The sequence below is a fragment of the Peromyscus maniculatus genome, chromosome 15 (assembly GCF_049852395.1).
Source record: "Peromyscus maniculatus bairdii isolate BWxNUB_F1_BW_parent chromosome 15, HU_Pman_BW_mat_3.1, whole genome shotgun sequence".
Classification (NCBI taxonomy): domain Eukaryota; kingdom Metazoa; phylum Chordata; class Mammalia; order Rodentia; family Cricetidae; genus Peromyscus; species Peromyscus maniculatus.
The window spans coordinates 63023093-63047508 of NC_134866.1; the positions used below are offsets into that span (position 1 = coordinate 63023093).

Here is a 24416-nt window from a genome sequence, read left to right on the forward strand (position 1 = left end):
AAAAATATCTTCAACAGTGACTAATTGTCTCATAGTCACATTTCTTCAGGTTCCCATATTAATTGATAATGTTGGAATTATTGAGATGTTGATGTCCATGTCAATGCAGATACGTAATAGAGCACAGTACTTTTAAGTGCCAGCTCTAGTTTACTATCAGCGTAAGAAGTAACCATGGTAATTTCTACAACTGGAACATGTCATAAATTTAAAATAGGAGGCAGGCATGAGTGACACAAGGTTATGTTTGAAGTGTCAAAAAAATCAAGTTTATTGAAATATGCATGGACAGCCTAATTAAAACATTGTGCTAGGGTCAAATATAATAGCACGCTAATTATAAGAAAGAGGATAAGGAAAATTGGCATACAAAAACATTTTTATACATACATCTATTGGAGGTGGTGTTTCCTCTGGGTTGTGGTGTTTTATTATTACTTCAGTGAGTGATGCAGAAATATCAGAACTTCCAGAGTAGATAGGAAAGAGGAATAACCATCGTTCCCTATCATATAAATTTTTAAAGATTAGATAGAGCCAAACTAGTAAGTAAATTCAACAGTAGTTTTCTAGACAATGAATTTGCCATATTTGATTTCTTTCTCTGCAGAAAATACTTTGCAATGAGTAATATCAAACTTCAAGAACCAGAAGAAGTCCAGACATGTGTTTCCTAGATTGAAGTCCTAGCCACACTCTGGTTAGAGCCAGTGGTGGGGCTGGAAGGGGAGTCACAGGGACAAAGTCATAACCTAAGAAAAGTAGTCTAGATGCCATGACTTCAAAGTCTACTATTACACTAAGCCAGCTTGATTACTCTTAAAGGAACAGCCAGTATTGGAAGTAAACATTAAGAAAAATGCTTTTTTGTTTTTGTAAATATGGGGGGGGGGTGGCTTTGGGTTACTAAACTTTGATGCAAACGGTCTCTTGTTACTATTTAATAACAACAATGCTTTAGAATCTGATGTTAAAAATAAGTAAGAAGTGTTTGATTGTTCAGTTCTGCTGTTATTGTTAATTGCCTGACAACCTGTTAAATTTAATCATTCTCCAAGAATGAAGAAGATATTCTGTCTTTAAAATATAAAAGTTTGCCATATACAGAGTGTAGAACCATTAGGAAAAAAAAATCTCAGGAGTTAAACCAACTCATCCCACCACCTCTGAACATATGCCATAGGCACATGACGCCTTATATCTGGAAATAGAAGGAATTGGGCTGTCGATATGGTTCAGTGGGCAAGTGTTTGCCAGGCTGGGGATCCAGCTCAGAGGGTAAATGTTTGTCATGCGTGCCCAACAGTCTGAGCGTCAAAGCATCTGTAATCATGCCGTGTTCCTGTGGAGGCTGGGAGGCAGACACAGGACAGTATCCTAAGGCTCCTGGGCCATCTAGTCCAACATGGACAGCAGAGAACAACAGGAGAGCCTCTGTCAAATATGTAGGAAGCAAGGACCAGTCCTCGAGGCTGCTCCCCCCACATTTATGGTGGCATTGACCCGGTGCCCAAGCCTACACCAAAATGTGCATACATTACATACACGCAGAGACAGAAATAGAAGGAACAAAGGGAAAACTGTGGCTGCACCTCATTACTGAATATAATTTCCTGGTGTGTCATAGTCACAAATGCATCAATTTCGTAGTTTCTACATGTAAAAGCTACTTAACCATTTTTTTTAAATAGAAGAAGCAGTCCTTTCTGACCCTGGTTCCAAGGAACACCTGTTACAAATACCATTTAGTCTTAAGCACAGCCATGTCCTGCTTGTAAGCTTACTCATCTTCACCTTCTTTTTCATGCCAGCCAGTATCGTATGTCAAGGCTGAATATATCTGTGCTGATGTCAGAGAACCACATAGTATCGAGGGGAAGCAAGGCCAGCCAGGAAGTCTTTGCATTCTCACTGAAGAAAATTAAAGCAAAATTACCAACAGATATCCTCCAAATTTTTAGCATTGTTATTTAAACTCAAGGCCTCAGAGTTAGAACATTTAAGGCCAAAAGGCAAGACTGCACCCAAAATAATATTTGAAACCTTTGTTGTTTACTTTTCAAAATCCAATCATCTCAACTAGTTACACACACACACACACACATACACACGCACGCACGCACGCACGCACGCACGCACGCACGCACGCGCACGCACACATGCAAACAAAAAACAGCAAAGGTATAGTTTCACTAGGGGAGGCAGTAACATTGACTGTGACTTACTGTGTGACTTAAAAATACATTCAAATAGATAAGCATTCTCTTTCTCGGCTCTGCTTGGTTACATGTAGTAACTTTCCCACCTAGTCTGGGAGCTATTATGTAGTTATTCTGTGAGCCTGGTTAGTCCTGCTAACTCTATTTCCAAGGTACTTCTCAGGTTAACCCCTCTCCCTCCATAACTATCCTAGTGTCCTGATTCAGACTCACAACACTTCCCCCAGACTGGTTCCAAAGCTTCCTTAGCCATCTTTCTGTTCCATGTCACATTCCCCATAGTCTCCCTGTGGCTGATCAGTCTTTCTCAAAGCCTCACACTAATTACATGTCATCATTTACATGCATAAAACTCAATGAGTTCCAAGCTCTTACACAATTACCCAAGCGCCTCCTATCTGTGGCCCAGGGTTGCGTCCTTTTCTGTCATGGCCCTCAAAAGCATCTTGTACTCCACCTTCACTAGTAATGAACATTTGAATAGTTTATAATATGCATTCTTTTACATGACAAAAAAGGTGACAACCAACCTCTTAGATGTCTTTTAAAGCAGATGCTGCCATTGTGCCAACTCTACGTATGGGTAAACCAAGGCATGGAGAAGCTAGTTAATGGCCTAACATAGAACCCCAGAAGTCTGTCTCCAGAGTCCATGCTTCGAACTGCCGCACTCTACCGCCCCCCCAAGGGCAGTGTGAAGCCCTCCTCTCCTCCCACCTGCCCATTCCTAACTCTTCTTCCTCCCCCTGCTCTGTGCTCCTGAGCACTGTCTGTCCTTTTTCAGAATCCAGTTCAACCTTCCAGAATCCTGCACCTCCCCTCTGTACTTCCAGGGCATCCTTCAGTGACATTAAATGCTCCTCTGCACTGTGATTATGGTCTCTGTGCACATTTGTCCTGGACACTGCTGTTTGGGGCAGACCAGGCTTTGTTTGTGTCTCAGCTCATACTTAAAAGTCAGCACATAGCAGACGTCCAGTAAATGTTTGCTCCCTGAATAAAACACCCATCTCTGAGATATAAAGCTTTAATAATAATAATAATAATAATAATAACTTTTATTATTAAATAAATACTAGTAATAATAAAGCTTTAATAAACTAAAAAGTGAGAATACTTCCAAAAACTGTAATGTTAAATTAAAAAAAAAAAACCTTGATCTGTACTTCACAAAGATAATGTATTCATTTCAGACTATATAAAGTGAATGTCTAATTGATAAAATGGCTGAGCACCATTGACTGACAAAGCAAGGTTTTACTACATTCTTTAATACAGTTTAAAAAAAACTAAATAGCTGATATATAGCAGAAAGTGAAAATGAGGATTGGTATCTCAAACCATCACAAATCACTTCTTAAAACAATGAGTCCCTTATCACTTAGAATGAAATAATTACCAAGAGAATGGCAAGTTGTTCTGAAGAAGTAATGAAATGGTCGTGTGCTCTTGGCATAAGGGATATATACAGTAAGTCATTATAATACATTAGTAACGATGACATTTCTAGCTTTCAGTCGACAGTTACTCATCCACGACTTATCCCTTTCCTCTCAACAACCAAAATGAGACGTCACTGCTTTTAAAATACATTTTGTCATGTCTCTGTACATTAAAGCTTTTAACATGTTAACTACATGGTTATTGATGATTGTAAGATCAAGTTCAATTGAATTTTTGTTGTAATCATTACATTTAATAGAAATAACCATTAGCATAGCAATACCTTGTGCTGGATCAGGCACCATCAAATGAATAACTTCTGATTTTACTTTGTTAATATACTTACCTTGTACAGAGCAGAGGGCATACATATTTACTGATTCATGGTTAAGATTTAATCGCAGAAGAAATAAATAAAAAATAAAAAAAGAAATTAAGGTTTAATCACAGTTAGGGGGAGAACTTTAGAAATCATTTTGAAAAATTAAGAAAATATGACAATCTACATAGCTATTTGACAATAAAACAAAGAAGATTTATGCATATTGGTTAATAATTTTAATTGGCATTCATTGTAAATTACATATCATTTTATATAAAAAGAAACTAACAGCTGTTTCTTTATTTTGATTGTCAATTATTTACTATTTTATGCATTTGGTTGTCAAGCATTGCCACTTCTGGAATGCTTAATTTCCATCAGCTAACTAACTAGGTGGAGACATGAGGCTTGCAATGTACTGTGGTGGATACACACTGGCAGGCCAATAACACAACCTGCCTTCTAGACTGTAGACAGACCAGGCTGGACCTTCCCTCATGACTCAGCACCTTGAAGCTAAGTACTCACACTGAAGCTAAGACATAATTATCATTATAATCCATTTGCAGGCAACGTTTTATGGTCATCGTGATCACATAATCACAAAACTTGACACTTTTTAAAATTGAAGTAGCAGTGGAAAGAAAGAAAAAAGATCATACTACAGTATAGAACCAAGTGGGGAGAGGCAGTGAACATGCAGAGATTAAATACTTACACATTTCTTATTCAATAATTTTATACAATTGAGGAAGTGACTAAATTTGTTTATAAAGATGACTTAGTAAGTTCGTGTTTTGCTTTTTTAAAAATTTCAAATTGCAGCATTCAGAAAGAAAATATACCAATTGGTTGCTTTCAAATAAGAAAACTAATTTTAGTATAAAAATAAAATTTGCATGTCACTTTGTTTTGAGGGTTGAGGTGGATGTGCTACATTCCCCAGCCAGATTTTTATAACTCTAAAATATTAAGTAAGATATGAAGAAAACTAGGCCAGTTGTTGAGTTCTGCTATGAAAGTATAATTCTGTTAGTCTGTATTGTTCAGAAGAAAGAAAGAGAGAGAGAGAGAGAGAGAGAGAGAGAGAGAGAGAGAGAGAGAGAGAGAGAGAAACTCTGAACTCATTTTCAGTTTTACCTTGGATGTTCCCAAAATATAAAGATCCTACAGCCTTGCTTTGTTATTATCTAAGAAACTAAATAACAATGATATTTTTAACTTAAACCAAGGTTACCAAGATTTATTAAAGGGGAAAAAATTAGTCTTTTAATTGGATCAGCTAGGGCACATGATACACAGTTACTGCCAGGAAAATCAGTATCCACTTTTGGTGTACAAGACCTGGCAGATTACAGATAAAGCAGAACCCTGCCACACCTCTCTAAGGACTGCGCTAGTCTGGGGAAGGCAGGTCTAAACTAAGACTTAAGGAAACATGCCACAAACTAACTCAGCGTGATCAGACCCTCCATCAGCCGCTGGGCTCCGCCTTAGCTCCTAAGGAGTTTGATTTCCAGAGAGGAAAAAAGGAAAATCTCAGGTCATAGCTTCCAGAGCAGTGTTTCCCAACCTTCTTAATGCTGAGACCCTTTAATACAGTTCATCCTGTTGTGGTGACTCTCAACCATAAAACTATTTTTGTTGCTACTTCAGAACTGTAATTTTGCTACATTATGAATCATAATGTAAGTATCTGATATGTAGACGGTCTTAGGTAACCCTTGTGAAGGGGTTGTTCAACCCCCAAAGGGATCGCAATCTACAGGTTGAGAATTGCTACCCTAGAGAGTCTTCAAGCGGGTATTGGAGCCTTTCTTTAATTATTAGTCCTTATTAACCAAGCTATGTTTATTTATTTGTTTGTGACAGTGTTTTACTGTTGCCCAGGCTAGAACTCATGAACTCAAGTGATTCCCACTCATAGTCTTTCTGACTATCTGGGACTACAGATGTGGATATACCATTGTGCTCAGCTTTCACACTGATTTTAGTCACATGGAAATTATGTATAGTAAAGTAATGTGAAAATTTGTTTCTTTGTTCATATCCTATAAATTGGCTATAAGACTGGGACTACTAATAAAACTTGGGTATTTTTAATTTTAAGTTTAAACAATTAATACACCCACACACACACACATACAATATTAATTTTACTCAAAATCTGAAATTCCTTTTCTCATAAGTGCCTTTTTACTTTCTCTTCCTGGTTCTCTCTGATGTCTGACTTTGACATCACCATAAGATTTTTAAAAATCCTTTTCTCCATAGCTTATATTTAGTCTTTTGTAAATTTGCTACAATTATTTATTGACTGTGTGCATTGGGGGTATGTCATGCACTTGTCTGGTTGTCAGAGGACAACTTGAAAGAGTTGAGTCTCTTCTTCCATTGTGTGGGTCCCAGGGACTGAACTTAGGTTGGCAAGCTTAGCAGCGGGCACCTTTACCCACTGAATCATCTCACCAACCCATCACCTAAGATTTTATTTAGATAACACAGGGGAAAAGAAGTATGTCTATGAGGAACATGAGGTTACACATAAATAGACCGCGGCTGCTGAAGGGCTGAAGGGGGGGAGGGGCTCTCCTAAATCAGCTGCTTCCCTCTTATGGACTTCTTACGTGAGGCTATGGGGCTGCTAGCCAAAAGCGTAGTTTTCTATTTTTAGATAATTTTTGCCAATAACTTAAATTTTGCTGATAGATTTGCATATTTTTGTTGAATTCCAATTCAATGAGTATGCGATCCTAGCATCTCCTGTTTGGAAAACAGTAGTTGTTTTAAAGGATTAGAACTGGAGATACTAATATCTTAAGCAGCAGTTTCAGCTCCGTGGGTGCTAAGGGTGCTAAGGATTCACAAGGATTATTTATTATGGCACTGTTTCAATTGTTTGAACTCAGTATTGAAGTGTTCGACTGTCTTCCTAAACACTGAGTCCTTCCTTTACAATTTCTTACCCACATTATAACGAAGGACAGAGTCTGTTTCTTCTGAACTAGGAAGAGAAGCTGTTGGACTAACAGCTCTTACAGCAGTGGGATCAAAATCCGACTGTGTCTAATTTACATATTCAAACATGATAGTACTAATTTACATAGCGAGCAAGAAAAAATAACTTTTAGACTAGTATTGAGTCTAATGAAATCAATAAAGTCATTGAGCAAAGGTTTTGCCTTTGGAATTGCTTGCTTTGGGACAATACACCATTGGCATACACTGAAAATATTAACCCAAAAAATGCCTGATATACAAGCTCCTTAAGAGTTGACATTCTTGTCTTTAAAAGGGTAAAGTTTTATTGTACAAGATTGGTGTAGGAATCGCATGAGAGAGTCAGCACAGAGCACCTAGCACAGTTCTCAACCTAGAGGAAGTGCTTGTTAATAAATGTTGGCCTTTGTTAGTGTCACAATGGTCATATCCTTGGTTTTCTAACCAAAAAAAAAAAAGTGTGGTTTGATTCCGATCCAGTACTGTTCACTAAATGTATGCGCCACAGTACTAGCGCAATAGTAGTCTTCGCAAAGACGTCAGGGCTGGGCTGTGTCCTTGGGGTGTGAGTGAAGCAAGTGTATTAATAAATCTGAGGCAGCATATGAGCGCAGCAAGCGCCGCGCCACACATTTCACTTTGAACGTTATGAGCTTCGCATGTGTTCAAAGCAGTTGTGTAAATGTTAAAACCACAAGTCATCACTCCTTCTCTTCTGTCACATTCTCCCTAATTTATACTGTCTCAATATTTTTGTTTAGAAAAATTACTGGAAGAATGAGCGATTGTGTCAATAATGAAGACACCCCCTCATTTTTATCAAAGAGACAGCCCCAAAAAATCTCAGGAAGTGAACAATTAAATGAGTCATAAATCTAATATTCACGGTTAAATGGAGTTTTTTTTTTTTTAAGATAGTAAGGTTTGATGTTATGGTGCCATTAAAAATGATCCCTTCAGTAAGTCAGTACCCAAAGCATGTGGGTATTCTAAGAGGCTATATGCATAGAAAAATCAGATTGTCCTCCTCTTCCTTCCTTGTGGATGAGAGCTTTTTCAGAGATGGGGGAAATACAGAAGGCACGCTAAATTTCAAACATCTGGTCTTTGTAGTGATGCAGTGGAGGCCTGCATTTGGATATGTATCAAAGCTCTCACATTTGCTGCCCGGGTGATTGCAGAAGCCCCCTTAGCTTTAGTTTCCTCATTCATTAAAAGCTGGGTGACAGAGCGAGGCCCATGTGATGATTAGGACAAAGAAGAGCACAAGGCTGCTTCGACTTGGACCCCCTTTCCTTGGAGAAGCTACTTAGTACAAATAGAAGCCCCGGACTTCTGCTTCAGAGTCGAGTGAACAGCACATGCTCTGTGAAAGCCAGTATCTACTTGACCCAGAGTAGTTTTCTAAAATTGCCGAGGGAGCAAGGCCTCACTGGGGTTTCTTCATGGTCCAGGGTTCTATGTTACTATATGTCCACTGAGATGCCCCAGAAAGAGGAGAAACAGGATTCTGAGGCTAGGAATCTGTAATCAGGAATGTTCAGTAGGACAAAAACCAGAGATCTGATTTAATCCATCTACAGCAGGCGTGCTGAAAAATGTCATCATTTCCAGACTTCTGACCCAAAATGTCATTTTCTCTTAGAGCCATCCATAAAAATGAACTCTTTTTTTGAAACAAAACAAAAACCCTTATTTTGATTTACAACAGCTGAAAAACACAGTTGTTTTGTTTTGTTTTGTTTTTTCAAATTCTTAACTGGGTTTCAGGCATCCAATGCAGAGTGATGTAAGACTGCAGTCTAGAAAGTCAAAGGGTATCTACAAAGATATATGCAGGTTTGAGACATAAAATGACACCTTTGGTGGAAAAGCTAGCTTGCAGTCTTAAAGCTCTTTGAAAGTCAAATGTGAAATTAGTTGATGGTGGTGACAGTGTTTACATAAATATGGCAGCTCCCATTTAACAAGGCAATGCATGGAAAGTATTTTCAAAATGGTTCTAATAAAAGAAAAAATGAAGGAGCTATGGGCACAGCTCAGTGGAAGAGCATGTGCTTAGCACATGGAAGGTCTTGGGTTCAATCACCAGCATGAAAGAAAATTAAAATTACAAGAAGTCTAAGTGGAGAAAACACTTAGCTGAAGTAAAAGCAACCGATCAATCCATGAAAGGTTGAGCTGGGTCATCATCGTAGTGTTTTCCTGTGGCAGTGTGCCCCAAACTCTCCCAGATCGGATGACACAAATGAACCCCCACACAGAGCAACCCTGATACACCTCTGTTAGAAATTGTTTTCAAAACAACTGATAATAGATGCCATAAAATACTAGACACTCTTCTGTTGCGTTAGCAGCTCTAACGGAAGCTTGTCTTTTTAATTGACGGTAAATAGGTAAACATCTCTACTCCTGATTTAAATTTTAGTAAAGCTCATTTTAAAGTATGTCCAATCATCCACCCCAAATAGTGTACTAGAGTAGCTGCCCCAGCTCTTCGTGCATCTAACCCCATCATATCCTGTTCATTGTAAACACTGTCCAGGAGACCAGTAATATGGCTTGACACATCACTATGCTCTACCTTTTTATATAAATTGTCATCAAGACCAGCCTTAATATGTCTTGTGTTGCTTTGCCTTATTTTGACTTGCTTAATTTTAGTTTGAGGTGCTGACTGAACCCAGGGCTTCTCCAATCCCAGGCAAGCACTCTAGAACTAGGCTCCACCCCCCAACATCATTCTTACTATTTGCAGTGCCCACTAATGTGGCCTTCAAATTTCCATGTCTCCTTTAGCTTAGGAGAAGCTCTGCATCTCCTGTCTTCAGCCTCACTGTTTTCTTCCTTTATAATCTTTGATTTTAGAATGAGACAACATGTGAAAGCCTTCAGAGTCTAGAACTTAATTTTCAGAGAGCAGTGCAGCATACACTTAGGGCATGGACAGGCTGCTTGAGTTCATATTCTATCTCTACAAGTGGGTGGGTTTTTTGTGTGTTGGGCAAGTTACTAGGCCCCGCTGTTCTGTTTGTATTTGTTTTTTTATACTAATGGAATCCTTTTAATATCTTACAGGGTTATTCTCGAGAGGATTAAAGGTCTTTTCTGCCCACATTTGATATCAGCTACCTGGCACTCCTGGGGGGTGGATATAATGCACATGCTTGATGTCACATGATTGGCAGATAATGTTTTGCAGTGTTTACTGTCATTGCTGTTGGTATATGGTCAGTTGGCATTACCTGCCTCTGATTCGCATTGCTCTTAGGCCTCTCTTACCTAGTGAAACGGTGTTTCCTACTGAGAAGGTAAAAGCTCTACCCAGTTGAAGGAACTTTGATAGAAACACCGTTACTATCTGAGGTGATCTGCTTGCACCTCCTTTGTGCCCAGCTCCAGTAAACTAGCCATGTCACTACTGTGTCATCTAGACCTCGTTTAGAAGGTTCTGGGTGGTGTGTGCATCTTCACTAGCTTCCCTGGTAGCAGTCTAACCCCCTTTTAAGTGTTTGTTTCCCAACACACCAGGTTAACCATGCTAACCACTCGAGAGCTTTCCTTTGCTGCCCATTTCCAAGTTAACATGAGCCAAGATACTTGTGTTAGCTAATCCTATTTTTCCAAACACTGAAAACTGCGTATTCTAAAACAGCCAGTATTTTACCGTCACAGAAGACTTTTCTTCCCAAGTAGTCAGGATTCATCAGACTTCACTGTTTCATGCTTCCTGTCTTGGAAAAGTCTTTCGTACCCTTCAAACAAAACCCTGTTTACAATTAGTTGGCACTGCCGGGCAATTTTTAAATGAAGTTTCACTTAAGTAAATTTTTGAGAGTTACATTAAGAAAACCCATGACAATAAACATTTGTCAGTACGAAAGATCATTGTCTTGTTTACGTTTTGTTTCACTGGGGGATAGGTCCACCTTATTGGATCCTACCACAAGTAGCACATTACTTAATAGGTAAGACAAGCTAAAAAGAGGGTTCAATTAACTCCTATAGACAAATTTAGTAGATGGACAATTACATGGTTTCTGGGCATTAGTTTATCAGCCATATGCCTGATAAACAGTTTTATTGGTATACTTGGCCTCCAAAATATAATGCTGATCCAAATATAAGAGTTTTGCAAGTAGCATAAAGAGAAGATACTCTCCATGTTTCAATTTAAAGTTATTCATTCCATTGTCAGTCGTCACCTCCTGGTCCCCAGTAACTCATCCTTTAGTGCCATTTCTGAGTAATTCCTAATCCTCTAGCTCTACTCTGCGTGTTTCTCTAATACATGAAGCGTCACTGTACAAATGAACAGTCATGTAGTGTCACTGTCTCTAACTGCAGTGACAGCTTGGAGAAGAGTCAGTTCAGTGTGGACAGAAGATATCTGAAAGGCACCAGGAAAGAGTCCCCACCGTAGCTGGTCCTTAAAAGACAAATTTGAATTAGAGAAGAGAGTGAGCTCTGACAGATGTTGAACCAGCAGGGCAAAGACTCGGACATATTCCGAGCATGTGAGCCTTCCGTGGCCACTGGGAGCTAGGTTAGACAGAGGGGGTCAGCTGAAGAAAGTCCTGAGAGACAGGCAGGGCACTGGCCCCACTGTGTTAAACGGTGTTTGGAAAGGGAAAAGAAGGAATAGAACAGAAAGGGCAGTTAAGAATGATGCCCCCAGGTGTGGGCCAACATCACACGTTTATACAGAAGTTTGCATACAGCCCAGACCCCCTGAAACTCAGTTTAGGACATGAGAGGAATCCTTCTGCTAGAGAATAGAATAGGTGGAGGATTTTGAAAGATTTAGTCAAATGGGGATATAAGAATGATGGCAAGATACACGTGCATACAGGCAGGGGTTTTTTTTTTTTTTTTGGAGAAAATTGGAAAAGATTTAGTATCTTGTAGAATATAGAGATGGAGGGAGGGGAGCAAAAGGTCAAAGATGACAATTTGGGAGGTAAGACTGCCTTGCAAGAATTAGACCCAGGCCCTATGGTTAATTTCAGCTTCGTGCTTACTGATGTTCTGTGATGTTATTTATAATTGAAAGATTAAAAGAAAAGACAGAAAACAAATGAGAAGCCTGCTAATACCTAAATGTCCAAATAAAGAAAGTTGTCAAACTGTGGGCTCAGAGGAGTGCATGCTCAGCTGAGCTCCGTATGACAAGGCCAAGTGTCTGCCTCATAATATCTTCAGCCAGGAGTGTGTTCTCTGAATTTACAACTTCCTAAAATAGGAGTGAGTAAAAACAAGTGAAGTAGAAAATGCAGAAAAAAATGTTTGTAAGCTAACCATGGGGGAAAATTAGCACTATATTTCAAATCTTGAGTGTTTACACTAATACATCATATTTATACACTTGTAGCAAGAGAAGTCGAGGCTGTTATCCTTTACATAAGTTACATCATGAAAGCTTAAACTGTTTTACAAGAAACAATATTTTAATCAAATGAAACCATAAAGGCTTCATTGGACTCTAAAGTTGGTCTGTACCTCATTTTCCTATAATCTATAATCAGGAAACCCATTTGCCATACTTTATAATTTTTGTCCTTTTAAGTGGTCAGAAGACTGTGACATCTGCGTACAGTCACGTCTAAATTGATAATTGTCCAAGTGGAGTATAATTTTAAACCATAGCATCAAGAAAGTTGCATCTGTATATTAGAAGGTTGTTGAGAGGTGGTGTTTCCCACCTCCCGGGCCCCTGAATTTAAATGTGACCGCGCTCTCTGGTGGATTTATCCTAAGGTGGGAGAACAGCGTCCACCCAGGCTGAAGCAGTCTCAGTGAGGAGGAGGCTGTGGTTTCCCAGCCAACTTAAATGCAGGCTCTTCTTAGCAGTAAACCACACACATGTATTCATCATTGATTTCCAAATGATAGGTTTCAATATCACTGGTCTAGGGTCTACAGTCCCACATTCCTGAATCTATATTATGCCAAAAGAATAACAATTTGGTGGCTGGAAACAGAAATGGTTATTATACGGCTCCAAAATGCTGGCTGGCACAATATGCTTAAAATAGCAGAAATTTACTCATAAAAAATAGAATTTATTTGTTCATAAAAATAACTTTATGCTCTAAAAATATAAATGTTAAAAAAAATGTCATCGTAGCTGAAAATATTTTACATTCAGTATGTAAACACCTTAAAAGTATGTAACTAATCTTCTAAAGTGGTGTAATTTCCAAATAACAGGAAATATTTCAAGAGAGAGACATGGAACCCTTTTTAATTCGGTTCTTTACTTCTGAGGTGTTTACTGAGTGAAAACTCATGTATGTATGTTTCCTTTTTCTCCCTCTCCTACTGCTGTTGCCTCAAATCGCTGCTTTCAAATGTGGGCAGAAAGACGTCGGCTTTTTTGGAACGTCTCTTTTTGAAGAGACTTTTCACAGCCTCTGTGAAGCCTTTCCATTTCCTCACACCGGCCCCATGTCTGTCCTATCTCAGGACAGCACATTTCTCGAAGCGGTTTTACTTCCTTTTAGCAGAATTACGCCTCCATGCAAACCAGCATCGGCTTCTACCCAGGCAGGGCTTCAGTCTCTTCTCAGCTGCTAGGCTTCACTGCACTGCTTAACTGACATTTCTTCTTCTTCTTCTTTTGAAATTACTAGGCTAGTTTTCCATTTGATTGTTTATGTAAACCAGATCTCGCCCAGGGTTGACATGTACATGACACATGTCACTCCGTGCGCCTGTCCGGGCTGCAGCAGGTGGGAATGGGGGCTGCAAACGTCTTGGTTTTCTCCTTTGCCCTTCATTCAGGAGATTCTACAATTCAGTGTGAGGCCCTAACACAGAATAATGATCGGGGGGACACATTCAATACAAAACTGCTCTGAATATCCTCACTCACCCATCTTTTTTCTTAGGAGTATAATTTGTTTATATTTCTCCTTGTGAGAAAAGGTAAACGTGTTGTTTTGTTTAAGAACTTTTTTTTAACTACCAAACGCTGTCCAAATTAACTGTAACAGATAATTGGGTTTTGACATATTTAGCTAGCTATAATTTAACAACTTTTCTTGATGGTTTATTATAGAAGACTAATTTATATTCAAATTCAGTGCAAATTTCTTAAGCAACTACTTTGTAGTTGACACATGTATTGGGGTGTTTCATTTGTTTTATTTTAGTTTTGCCTCAAGAAACTTGTTAATTTTTATCCATAATCCAATTGCAAGATTGAATCTTGCAGTTTTTAGTATGTTCAGATTATTTATTGATTCATGAAACAAAACAGGTAAATGAATTGGATATGAAGAACAAATGTGTTTTGGATCAGACGTTCCAAGTGGATTTTAATCTAGAAAGTATCCCCAGAGAGACAGTGTGGGAAGTAAGGGGCCAACATGAGGTGGAAGAGGCAAGAGAGGGTGAATATGTCAGAGTATATTGTATACATGTGTGAGCATGTCATAATGAAACCATTACTTTGTAAAATTAATATTGACCTAGCAAAAGGTTCTTACACGTGTCTTCTTGAAATAGTCCTGTGCTTTCTCTCCCCAGCTCCTTGTCTCTACCTGAAGCCATTGCCGTGGTCTCAAGAATGATCCACACAACTGGGTTTCCCCAAGTCCAGGCTTTCCAGTGCCTGTAGATATCTGATCAGTTCTATCTCTGTTCTGAAACTCTGGGTGGTCTCCGTTTCTACCACATTCACAGATCAACCTCCATAATCCTCCACAGAGCACTCCTTTTTCATTGGCTCCTTTGTAAGCAGATTCCTCTCCGTTTTCCTTAGGATGCTGGGTAAAATCCTTCCTCAGCCCTCTCCCTACCCAGTCACCCAAATCACAGGCTTAACTACCTCCTCTCTTTTGTTGAAAAGCAAAATAATTCCTGAACCTACATTATGTCATCTCTTCTCCCATAGAAGGTGGATAATGTATAATGTATATTATTCTACAGGCTTCTTGTCCTGGGCAGTCTTGTTTGTTTGTACACAAGTGTGGATTGCTTTATTACAAAGGATTTGAGAGCCTTCCAAGGCTGTAGCCTTGTCTCTGCCACCTCACTGAGTAGCACCTGGTCTTATCCTCTTAAGAGTAATTCTTTTGTGCAGACAGACAATAACAACCAAGTTTAACGTCCCTCGGGAAAACAACTGGCTGGTTTTCCAGGGACCATTTTAGAATCCTGCAGTGGGTTTCTCCTGTTCTCCATCAAGAAACCAGCAGACAGCTTTGTAAGTCATCTCTTACTCCAGTTCAGGTTGCCTTTTCACCCAGCTCCTTAGCTGTTTCTATCAGGGGTAGCAAATTTTAGATGTGGGAAATGTAAGCTTTGAAATGTCCACTTCGTTAGTAGGGAGCTAAATATCAGACCCTAAAAGAGCCCTAAGTCTTCACAATTAGTGACTTTCCCTGTGTCTGAATGACTCAGCGCTTCACTGGGGGCATCATAGTTCCGGTGCCCGTGGACTGTCACTTTTGAAGATTTTCATGAGCAGGAAATCGTGCCAGGCTTCAGGCTGTGTGCTGAACTTGGTGAGAAGGGTAAGCCAGATGCAAGGGAGGCCATGGTGAGCATTCACTTAGAGCCAAGGAGACTGAACAGCAAAATGTGGATGCAGCTTCCCCTCCCCCAGCCTGCCCTAGAAATTACAGCCTTGCTGCCTTGTCCCTTCTTCATCGAAGGATGCACAGACACACAGAATAAAACCCAAACCAACAAACTGAAAGAGTGAGTCACTCCGACCCGCCTCCGCCAAACTAGTCAATTAAAGTGCAGGACCAATTCTGTGCTTTTCTTAGATCCTGAACTGGCTGTCTGACTTTCTTCCGGGGGAGAAAAACTTAATAGGAAAAAAAAGCATATGATATGCAGATTTCTGATCAAGTTAACAAAGATTCGCTCTCTTCTCACAGAAAAAGTTTTTAATATTCTTTCAGAGGTATATGAAACAATTAACTAGGTTGCTGCCTGTCACGAAGAGGGTAAATCAGTCAGCCTATGAGCTTTCATGTGTTCCTAGCAATGGCTCACTGTTAAGTGTTCTCTTTTATTCTCTTCCAGGCTGTTCTTTCAAAGCATGCTCGAATCTAGATTCTTCCCTGAGTTCTGTCACTGTTTTGTATTAACAGGGAATGGATATGGCAACCCCCGAAACTCACCAGGTCTGCTGGTCTCACCTGGTAACTTGAACAAGAATATCCAAGCCAAATCTCCTCCCCCTATGAATCTAGGGATGAATAATCGGAAGCCAGATCTCCGAGTTCTTATTCCACCAGGCAGCAAGAACACCATGCCATCAGTGGTAATGCCCAACTTCTGTCCTTAATACGTGTTGATGAGAGCTTGTCTGGATGTGCTTTGCTGTTATTGTTTGTTGACATAGGAATTTCTTATGTCACCCCAGAAAATTAACACTATTGGTGAATGGTGCTTTTAATCCTATTGAAGGGGCTGATTTTGCATTTTCTTTTTCTATATTAAAAGAAATCCAATAAACTCTTCATCAGGGTTGTTTTTCTGGAATATGAAAAAGCAGTTCTTCCTAAGGCTCTAAGTTTATAGTTAGAAAAGCAGTTCTACCGCAGATCAGATCACAGCCCATAGGAAGAGTAATTATGAAGAGCTCCGTGGAAGTAGTTTCACATTGTTGAGCTATTTGTGTTCTCGGGATGCTAACAGTGAAAAACGCTTTCCCTGATTCCTAAATGAAATGTCTTACATTAATTGGAAATCTCCTTCTTATGTATCACTTATTTAATATCTAGTATGTCATATGCCTTAACATTGTCTCAGCTCATCTTTGCATATACATACTTAATGAAAATTACTAACTCCCCCAAGCAAGCTGTGTTAAAACCCAAGAAAATCTGAGAACCAATGTTACATTTTATATCAAAAAATGTTGTGATGTGCTTTTAAGGGAAAATATAGAAATATAAAATATAGACCTAAGCATATATAAAATTCACATGCTGTATCATTTCTTGCTCATGAGACTCATACCTAAGATGGAAAGAATATTGTGGTATCAAACTCAAAAACAAAGATAGATAGATAGACAGACAGACAGATAGATAGACAGATTACAAGTAGAGTGTTCTCCAAATCAGCAGTGCTTACCAGTGAGAACATTTATAACAAAGATTTAGTAGACAGATTTAAATTATTCTACAAATATTTCTTTCTGTTTTTTAGAATGCTCTGCTCTGTGGCATGCTTAGGAGTAAAATAGTCCTGTGGACTGATTATTATTATTATATTCATTTTTGAGTATCTAGCCAAAATCAAATAATATGTGACATTCCCTTTAGAAAAGACTGGATATAATAAATAAAACCTCCCACGGTGATACAGTCGATGAGGGCCAGGCATGGCAAGCAATGTCTCTCAGCAGATTTATTCCACATCCCTTAAAACTGGTGCATTCCCAAAGATTCTGCAATTGGCAGGTCATGTCTCTCCCTGGTTATCAGGTGTGACCCCCTCCCTTCCCTCTAGCAAGTAGGTATAAAGTACAGTCCTTTTCTTTAAATCAGAATTTGGTGGTGAAATAATGAACATGGAGACACTGACCTGTGCTGAAACCCAGATAGACTGCCTTCCCGTTCGAGACCAGCATCTCACTAAGGGAAACAAAGAATGCCTTTGTTAGGAGTTGTCTTTGGAGTGTGGTGTGTAAAACCGCTTAAATTGTTGTGTCTGTCAAGGGGTGCTTCTCGTTTTGTTGAAAAGATTTTTCACAGTTATAAATATTTACATACACTAATTAATAAACTCCTTCCCCATGCTCTCAGTCTGAGGATGTGGACCTGCTGCTGGTAAGTGGTAAGAATGTTTCCTTGGAGGGCACCGTTCAGGACGATAACAAAACTACTTCAGTGTAGGGTGCTAGCTGTGTTCAAATGGACAGATTTTAAAATTTACCTTACTGAATGACAATATTGATTATGCTTAAGCATCATTAGTTTCTAGGGTCACTGACTGGTGAAAAAGATCATCTGGTTCTTGTGGGCCTTTCCCCCCTTCCCTACCTTTTTTAACTAGAGGCCATTTTTTAAATGTTTTAAGACTGAACTTTCTCTAAAATCCAAACGCAAAAAAATATTTCTTGAGTTATCGAGCAGTAAAATGCTTATTTTTCAAGATTTAAAATACCATTATTCTAAGTGAATGCATCTTTCACCTCCTTGTTATAAGGAGTTAATTACTGGCTTTAGCTACTTTGCCATCTTTTTGAGGAAGTTTAGAAGCTGAAGAAAGTGGCCAGAGCACCACCTGCTGGTCAGAATGTAACATGACCCCCATCTCTGTCAGCTCGGCTGCATATAGAACTAACTGATCATAAAACCCACCGTGGTTGATTTTAATTTTTTAATTTGCATTTGAATAAAAACTGAAACAATAGCAGTACAGTATACATATTTCATCAGTTCTCAACATAGTCTGTTTTTACCCATAATAAAGCTATGGTACTTGTTACTAGTTCAGTTGCCTAGGAGATACTGATGTAATGGGTTACTATGGCAACAGCTGGTCTCTTGAAGGATTGTAAATGATAGGGTTGGCAGAGTTCATAGAGACACATGTTAAATGATTAATTTCACGAGCTTTGTAGCAACTTATTTCTTTATGTGAAAAACTAATAGTGAGACCTAATATTTTTAACTTTTTAAAATCTGCCATCAATAATGTCCTTTTATTTACTTTAAAAGAATCAAAGGATAAATAACTCCCAGTCGGCTCAGTCATTGGCTACTCCAGTGGTTTCCGTAGCAACTCCTACTTTACCAGGACAAGGAATGGGAGGATATCCATCAGCCATTTCAACAACATATGGTACTGGTGAGTAGCTTTGCTATGTGCAAATATTACAGTAAACACTTCTTTAAAAAGCATATTTTAAAAGTTATGTTCTTTACCCTGTAGGGAGCTTGTGTGGTGCCTGGGTCCAGAATGTACTGTACCATTACTTATGCTTTCCTAAGGCAAAGTGATTGTCTACAGTGCTCTTTTCTGAGTGCCTGGAAGTTTTATTCACCCAAAGTGAATTCAAAATGTCAAGGACATCGAGCTACTATTTCTTTAGTGTAATAGAAAGCTCACTTTATTGAGATTTTTAAATGAGAAAAAAATTCTAGACCGTAAAACATGTGCATACTTTACACTTTTAAACAAAGTTAGTATAATAAGCTATAATTGCAGGGTCTACTACTTTAAACCTTTTGTGAAATCCTTACTTGGGTGAATAAAATTCTTCTTTTTAAATTAAAATGATCCCTGGTGTTTTATTTTCTTCTTTCCTCAAATCAAAATCTTTGACTCGGTGTTTTTGGAATTGAAAATGTTGAATTTTGTTTGCCATTGGACAGTTTCCAAACTAAGTGTTTCTCTTGCTCTCCTTCCTCTTCCTCTAGAGTACTCCCTGAGCAGTGCAGACCTGTCGTCTCTCTCTGGCTTCAACACTGCCAGTGCGCTTCACCTGGGCTCAGTAACCGGCTGGCAGCAGCAGCACCTACATAGCATGCCACCATCTGCCCTCAGTCAGTTGGGGTAAGCAGTATTTACGTCTTTCTGTCCTAACCAGAGATGGTGTTTTTAAATGATGAAGGCCTGTCTTTAACAATGTGCTTTCGTGTCCACTAAAGGGCATAAAATTGAACCTCTGTGAAAGACACTTTCAGATCACATGTTTCAAATAGCTTAAATATCACTTCACATGTTTTTTTGCATGAATGTGAGGCACTAATATTTAGGTACAGTCTTTCCTTCATGTGTGAGACTCTGTTTCCTTCTAACATTCTGTCAGTGATGGAGGTTTGGATTAGATTTCTGCAGGGTTAGGGGGTTTTTTTGGAAATTTTGAAAGTATTTATAGTTATAATTCTTTACATTTTTTTGAGCTGAGTTTCTCACTTAGCACAAACTACATAATTTCCCCTAATGTGAACCTAATGTTCATAGCAACAACTGTTGAATTTCTATGTAGGCTTTAAATATGTATAATGTATTCATAGTATAGTTGTCTAGTTATATCCATTGTATTAAAATATGTGCACAAATACTAATTAACACATGCAATACTAATTACTGAATTTGAGTATAAAAATCGTTGTTCTCTGGTCAAAGTATGTATCTTTCTGCCCCCTTGTGGTAGCTTTGAGATGCATCTTTGTCATAGAAATGACTTCTGTCATTTATCTATGGAGAAACTCAAACTCTAAAATGCCCTGAATCCACAATTTACACTCTATCTTGTAGCAATTAAACCAGGCACCACATTTTAATTTGAAATAATAATTACAGAATTCAGTTAGTCTTAGAAAACAAATAGGACATAACAACTTAAAAATGAATTTTTATATTTTAGAAACATCCTACATACCCATACCACTTTCAGTTTTCTATTGAGCCATTTTAGTTACAAGTTAGTAATATTATTTAACTAGTTTTGTATCTGAATGCCCAGGAAGGTCTATTGATTCAAATACAAGTCATTAGCTGGTACTATAACTTCACTGTTCCTGGCTTCTCCTCTCCCCTCCCCCACAGCATTTCATTTGGTATTGATGTAACGTAGATCAGAGTTCTAAAATACCATTCAAGAGTCGCTTGCTGTGGCCGTTCCACTGACAAATCACTGTCACTGAAAATCTACCCTTCATGTGCACAATTAGACAAATTCACATGGTATTGTGGCTGTGCTTTCTTGAAAGGGTACTGCCATTAAAGATGTATGAAATGTTGGTCAACAGTGTTCTTCTTATGGCATTTAAATTTTCCCTCCAGCACTAATTATATAGGTAAATTCTAGATGCAATAGCTTTTTCTGGAAATTATCACTAAGTACATAATACTACCCAGACAATTTTATATATACATACATACACAGCATTGTACTGACCTACTACTTGTCAACAATAAAGGCAACTGTTCATCTAATTTTTCACAAAATTCATCCATCATAACACTAAATTCCATCCCCCCAACAAGGTATTATCTATGTCAAAAAGCCACATAATGACAAGCCAGATGTCTCAATGGCTAAAGGTGCTTGTCACAAAACCTCATTAGCAACCTTGACAGCCTAACTTTGATGTCTGGGACTCCCGTGGAGAAAGAGAATCAACTGCTCTGGGTAGACACGCACTTGCACATACATAGAACAAACAAATACGTAATACAAGAAGTCGTGTCATTTCATTTGAATACCATTCTTCTTTTTGCTTATGAATGATGCCAGATCATTTTTAATTATGAGGGTCTATACATATTTGTTATTTTGACCATACACACAATTTAAAAACCTATCACATGGGGAAAACATAATTCTCTACTACCCTTAAGCGAGAAGAGAATGAGTGGCACCCCAAGAATAAAGGAAAACTGAATTCCATCAGCCAAGGATCCCCCTTTTTCTTTCAAAACCAAATCTTCTTTGCATAATATTTGAATTTAGTCTATGAGCTGCAGTTGTACTTAATCATTCCCAGACCCCTCACATTGATAGGCTGAACAAGCCTTTACAGCCCTCAGTCAGCACCAGCCCCTGCCCCCTCCTCCTCTGTCACCGTATACCATCTCCCTCATCCTCTCTCACAGCAGCTGTTGATAAGGTATCTTCAGATAAGCTACCTCATCTTCTCACATACTGTTCTGTAGAAAACCCCAACTTATTACTTGTATGTAAAATAAAGTATATGGACTGCCTTAATTCCTTAGAGCAGCGGTTCTCAACCTGTGGGTCGAAACTCCTTTTGGGGGGTCGTGTATCAGATATCCTGCATATCATATATTTACATTATGATTCATACCCATAACAAAATTACAATTTTGAAGTAGCAATGAAATAATATTGTGATTGAGGTCACCACAACATGAGGAGCTGTATTAAAGAGGTGCAGCAGTAGGAAGGTTGAGAACCACTAGCCTTAGAGAATGAATCAGGTAAAAGGATTGGTATGTTTTCCAAGTCAAAGGGTCTCACAGATTTGTGCTTAGGGCTCATTTTTTTTAGGTAGGTACTATATTTTAAGCACAGAATGGGATAGATTTTTACCTCTACCAAAGTCAAGACTTTCAGAATTCTAAAACGACTACTGTAGTTCTCTCAAAATAACAAAGTGTAATAGAACTCTCCTATTTGTCCATGAAAACAAAGGTGTCCACTTGGTCCCTTCCAGCACTGTCTGCAAGGCCAGGCTTGAGACACTATGTAGTGTCTATTTTGTATAACAAAGTTAGACAAGAAGCATACACTAATTGTATGTAGGAAGAGACATTTCCGGTAAAGGGACTCACCATTTTAGAGACACAACCCTTGACCTTTAGGCCCTCTTTTGATTGCTGGCTAGAAAATGACAACCTGTTTCCTGGAAGTCTGCCCATCCCTTTGTTGATGAGAGTACTCAATACATACCGAGAGACGGGGAGAGAAAGACTAAACAGAGATTACTTTTAAAAGTTAGGCTCCATGGGCTGTGTGTGGTTCCAGTCTTATTCTGCTCTACATAGTAAGTTTCAGGTCAGTCAGAGCTACAGTGTGAAACCCAGCCTCCAGGGGCAAAAAGAGGTGAGGCTCAGAGGCTGGAGAGAGGATGGCTTAGCAGCTCAAAGTGTGACTGGTCATGCAGAAGACCCAGGACACTCAAGTCAGGTGGTTCACAACTACCTGCAAGGCTAGCTCCAGAAAATCCAATGTCCTCTTCTTGCCCCCCACCAGGAACCCTCAACACACATGCACAAACTCACAGAGACATACACATACACACATAAATAAAAATAAAAGGAATCTTTTAAAAAAATCAGGCTCAGATGATCCTGATGTACACAATAATTCCAACATCTGGGAGACCGAGACACGAGGATTAAAAGTTTGAGGCCAGCCTGGCATACAAAATGAGACTCTATTTCACAGAGGGAAAAAAATGATAAATGTAGTAGGGAAACCTAATTTTCTCAAGGTGATAGAGTAAGAGGAACTTACATAAAACTATCCATATTTTATTTCTGAATGACTTGGAGAAAGAGTAGTTTTCTCAGCTTAAAACCCTGTGTAGTGGATTGGAGTTAGCAAAGAGGACCTGAAAAGGTACCCTACACACCTGACCCCTCCCCGCCTCACCTCCTACCTCTTTCTTGCCCACTCACACCTGTAGCATCTCACAATTGTCTATGGCTGTATTTTGTTCTCAAGAACAGACTAGCATATGTACAGCTGAATGATGTGAATGCTGCTTTTTCTTGTGGAGAAAGCCCTTCTTTGATGGCAGAGATTAGCCGCTCCATGTTGCATTCTGTGCTCCAGTGAAATGAAGCTGAGACTAAGAGACCATTTATATCCCTTTCCTGTAGATTCAGTCTCCACAACTACACAGCTCAGAACAAGCTTGTGCGTACATTTAGTGGCAAAGGAAATCCCACCACCAGATACATGGTTCCGGTTAGAGAAAAGAATCACCAAAAGTCGTTCCGTCTTTTTTGGGGAACAAGATGCAGCTAAACTTATACGTGGCCATTGATATTGGGAACTGAAGCAAATAAAAGGATAGTTCATCTTTCAGATGACATTAAAGAAACATCATTTTGCTCATACTACTTTGAATTTAATTTATGTAGATAAGTTACCTATATGACCCAACTCACCAAGTTTTTAGAAGTTTCCCATCCTACTATGTTTAGAGAAATGAAAGTTAAATGTCAAAGAATGAAGAAAAGTATTTATTGATGTGTCATTTCCAGGCTCCTGATTGACATTCATTATTAAGCACTTGTATGATCCATAGCAGAAGCATTTAATTAAACATTAGTGAAATGGTTTTTCTTACCCAGAGCCAGGAAAACTCTTTCTTCCAGAAATCAAAAGAGGATTTCCTCAAACATCAAAATGAATCATTAAAAAACTTTGAACCAGTAAAAAATTGTCAACCATTATGGAGCCTTTGAAATACAGGTGTTTTTCCTGCCCCCATCTCAATTTATTCTTGATTTAAAGATGATTTAATTAAAAGTCTTAGAAAATTAGAGAATTAATACAAACTAAAATAATAAGCTTCAGATAAATAGTTCCATGAATAAACTGAGATTGAAAACCATGTGCACTGGGATTGGGATCTTGGTCTGAGTGGTCGGAGGGCCAAAGAAGGGCTGATTAAAGCAGCAGAGAATTCTCTTTACGTTGTCCTCCATGTTAGCTCATCTATTAATAAGGGGAAAGTAATTCCTTGCCAGTAGGTGGTGCTTTTGTATAAAACATTACTCAATGATAAACTCGTTTCTAACTAATTTTATATCTCTGTGCATCCTAAACCCATATCACATCTCCCGAAAGGCCAGCCCCGAGTTATTCCAGTTTTCTCTGAAATATGCTCACATTGTTTCCCTGCTCAGAAAGACACATCTAGTTCTCCCCATTAGGAAGCAGTATGCTTACATACATGAATAGGTAGGCTTCCTTT

The 24416-nt window shown here is 38.8% G+C and overlaps 1 protein-coding gene across 12 annotated transcripts in view; it reads left to right on the forward strand.

The window, feature by feature from the left end:
* Positions 1 to 24416, forward strand: part of Mef2c (myocyte enhancer factor 2C) — a 166354-nt gene that overhangs the window by 136029 nt on the left and 5909 nt on the right. For all 12 annotated transcript variants that reach the window (XM_076552023.1, XM_076552024.1, XM_076552028.1 and 9 more), the window contains 3 exons: positions 16092 to 16264; positions 18675 to 18804; positions 19377 to 19512. In XM_076552023.1, the coding sequence (XP_076408138.1) occupies positions 16092 to 16264; positions 18675 to 18804; positions 19377 to 19512 (439 nt within the window). The remainder of the gene's footprint in view (positions 1 to 16091; positions 16265 to 18674; positions 18805 to 19376; positions 19513 to 24416) is intronic.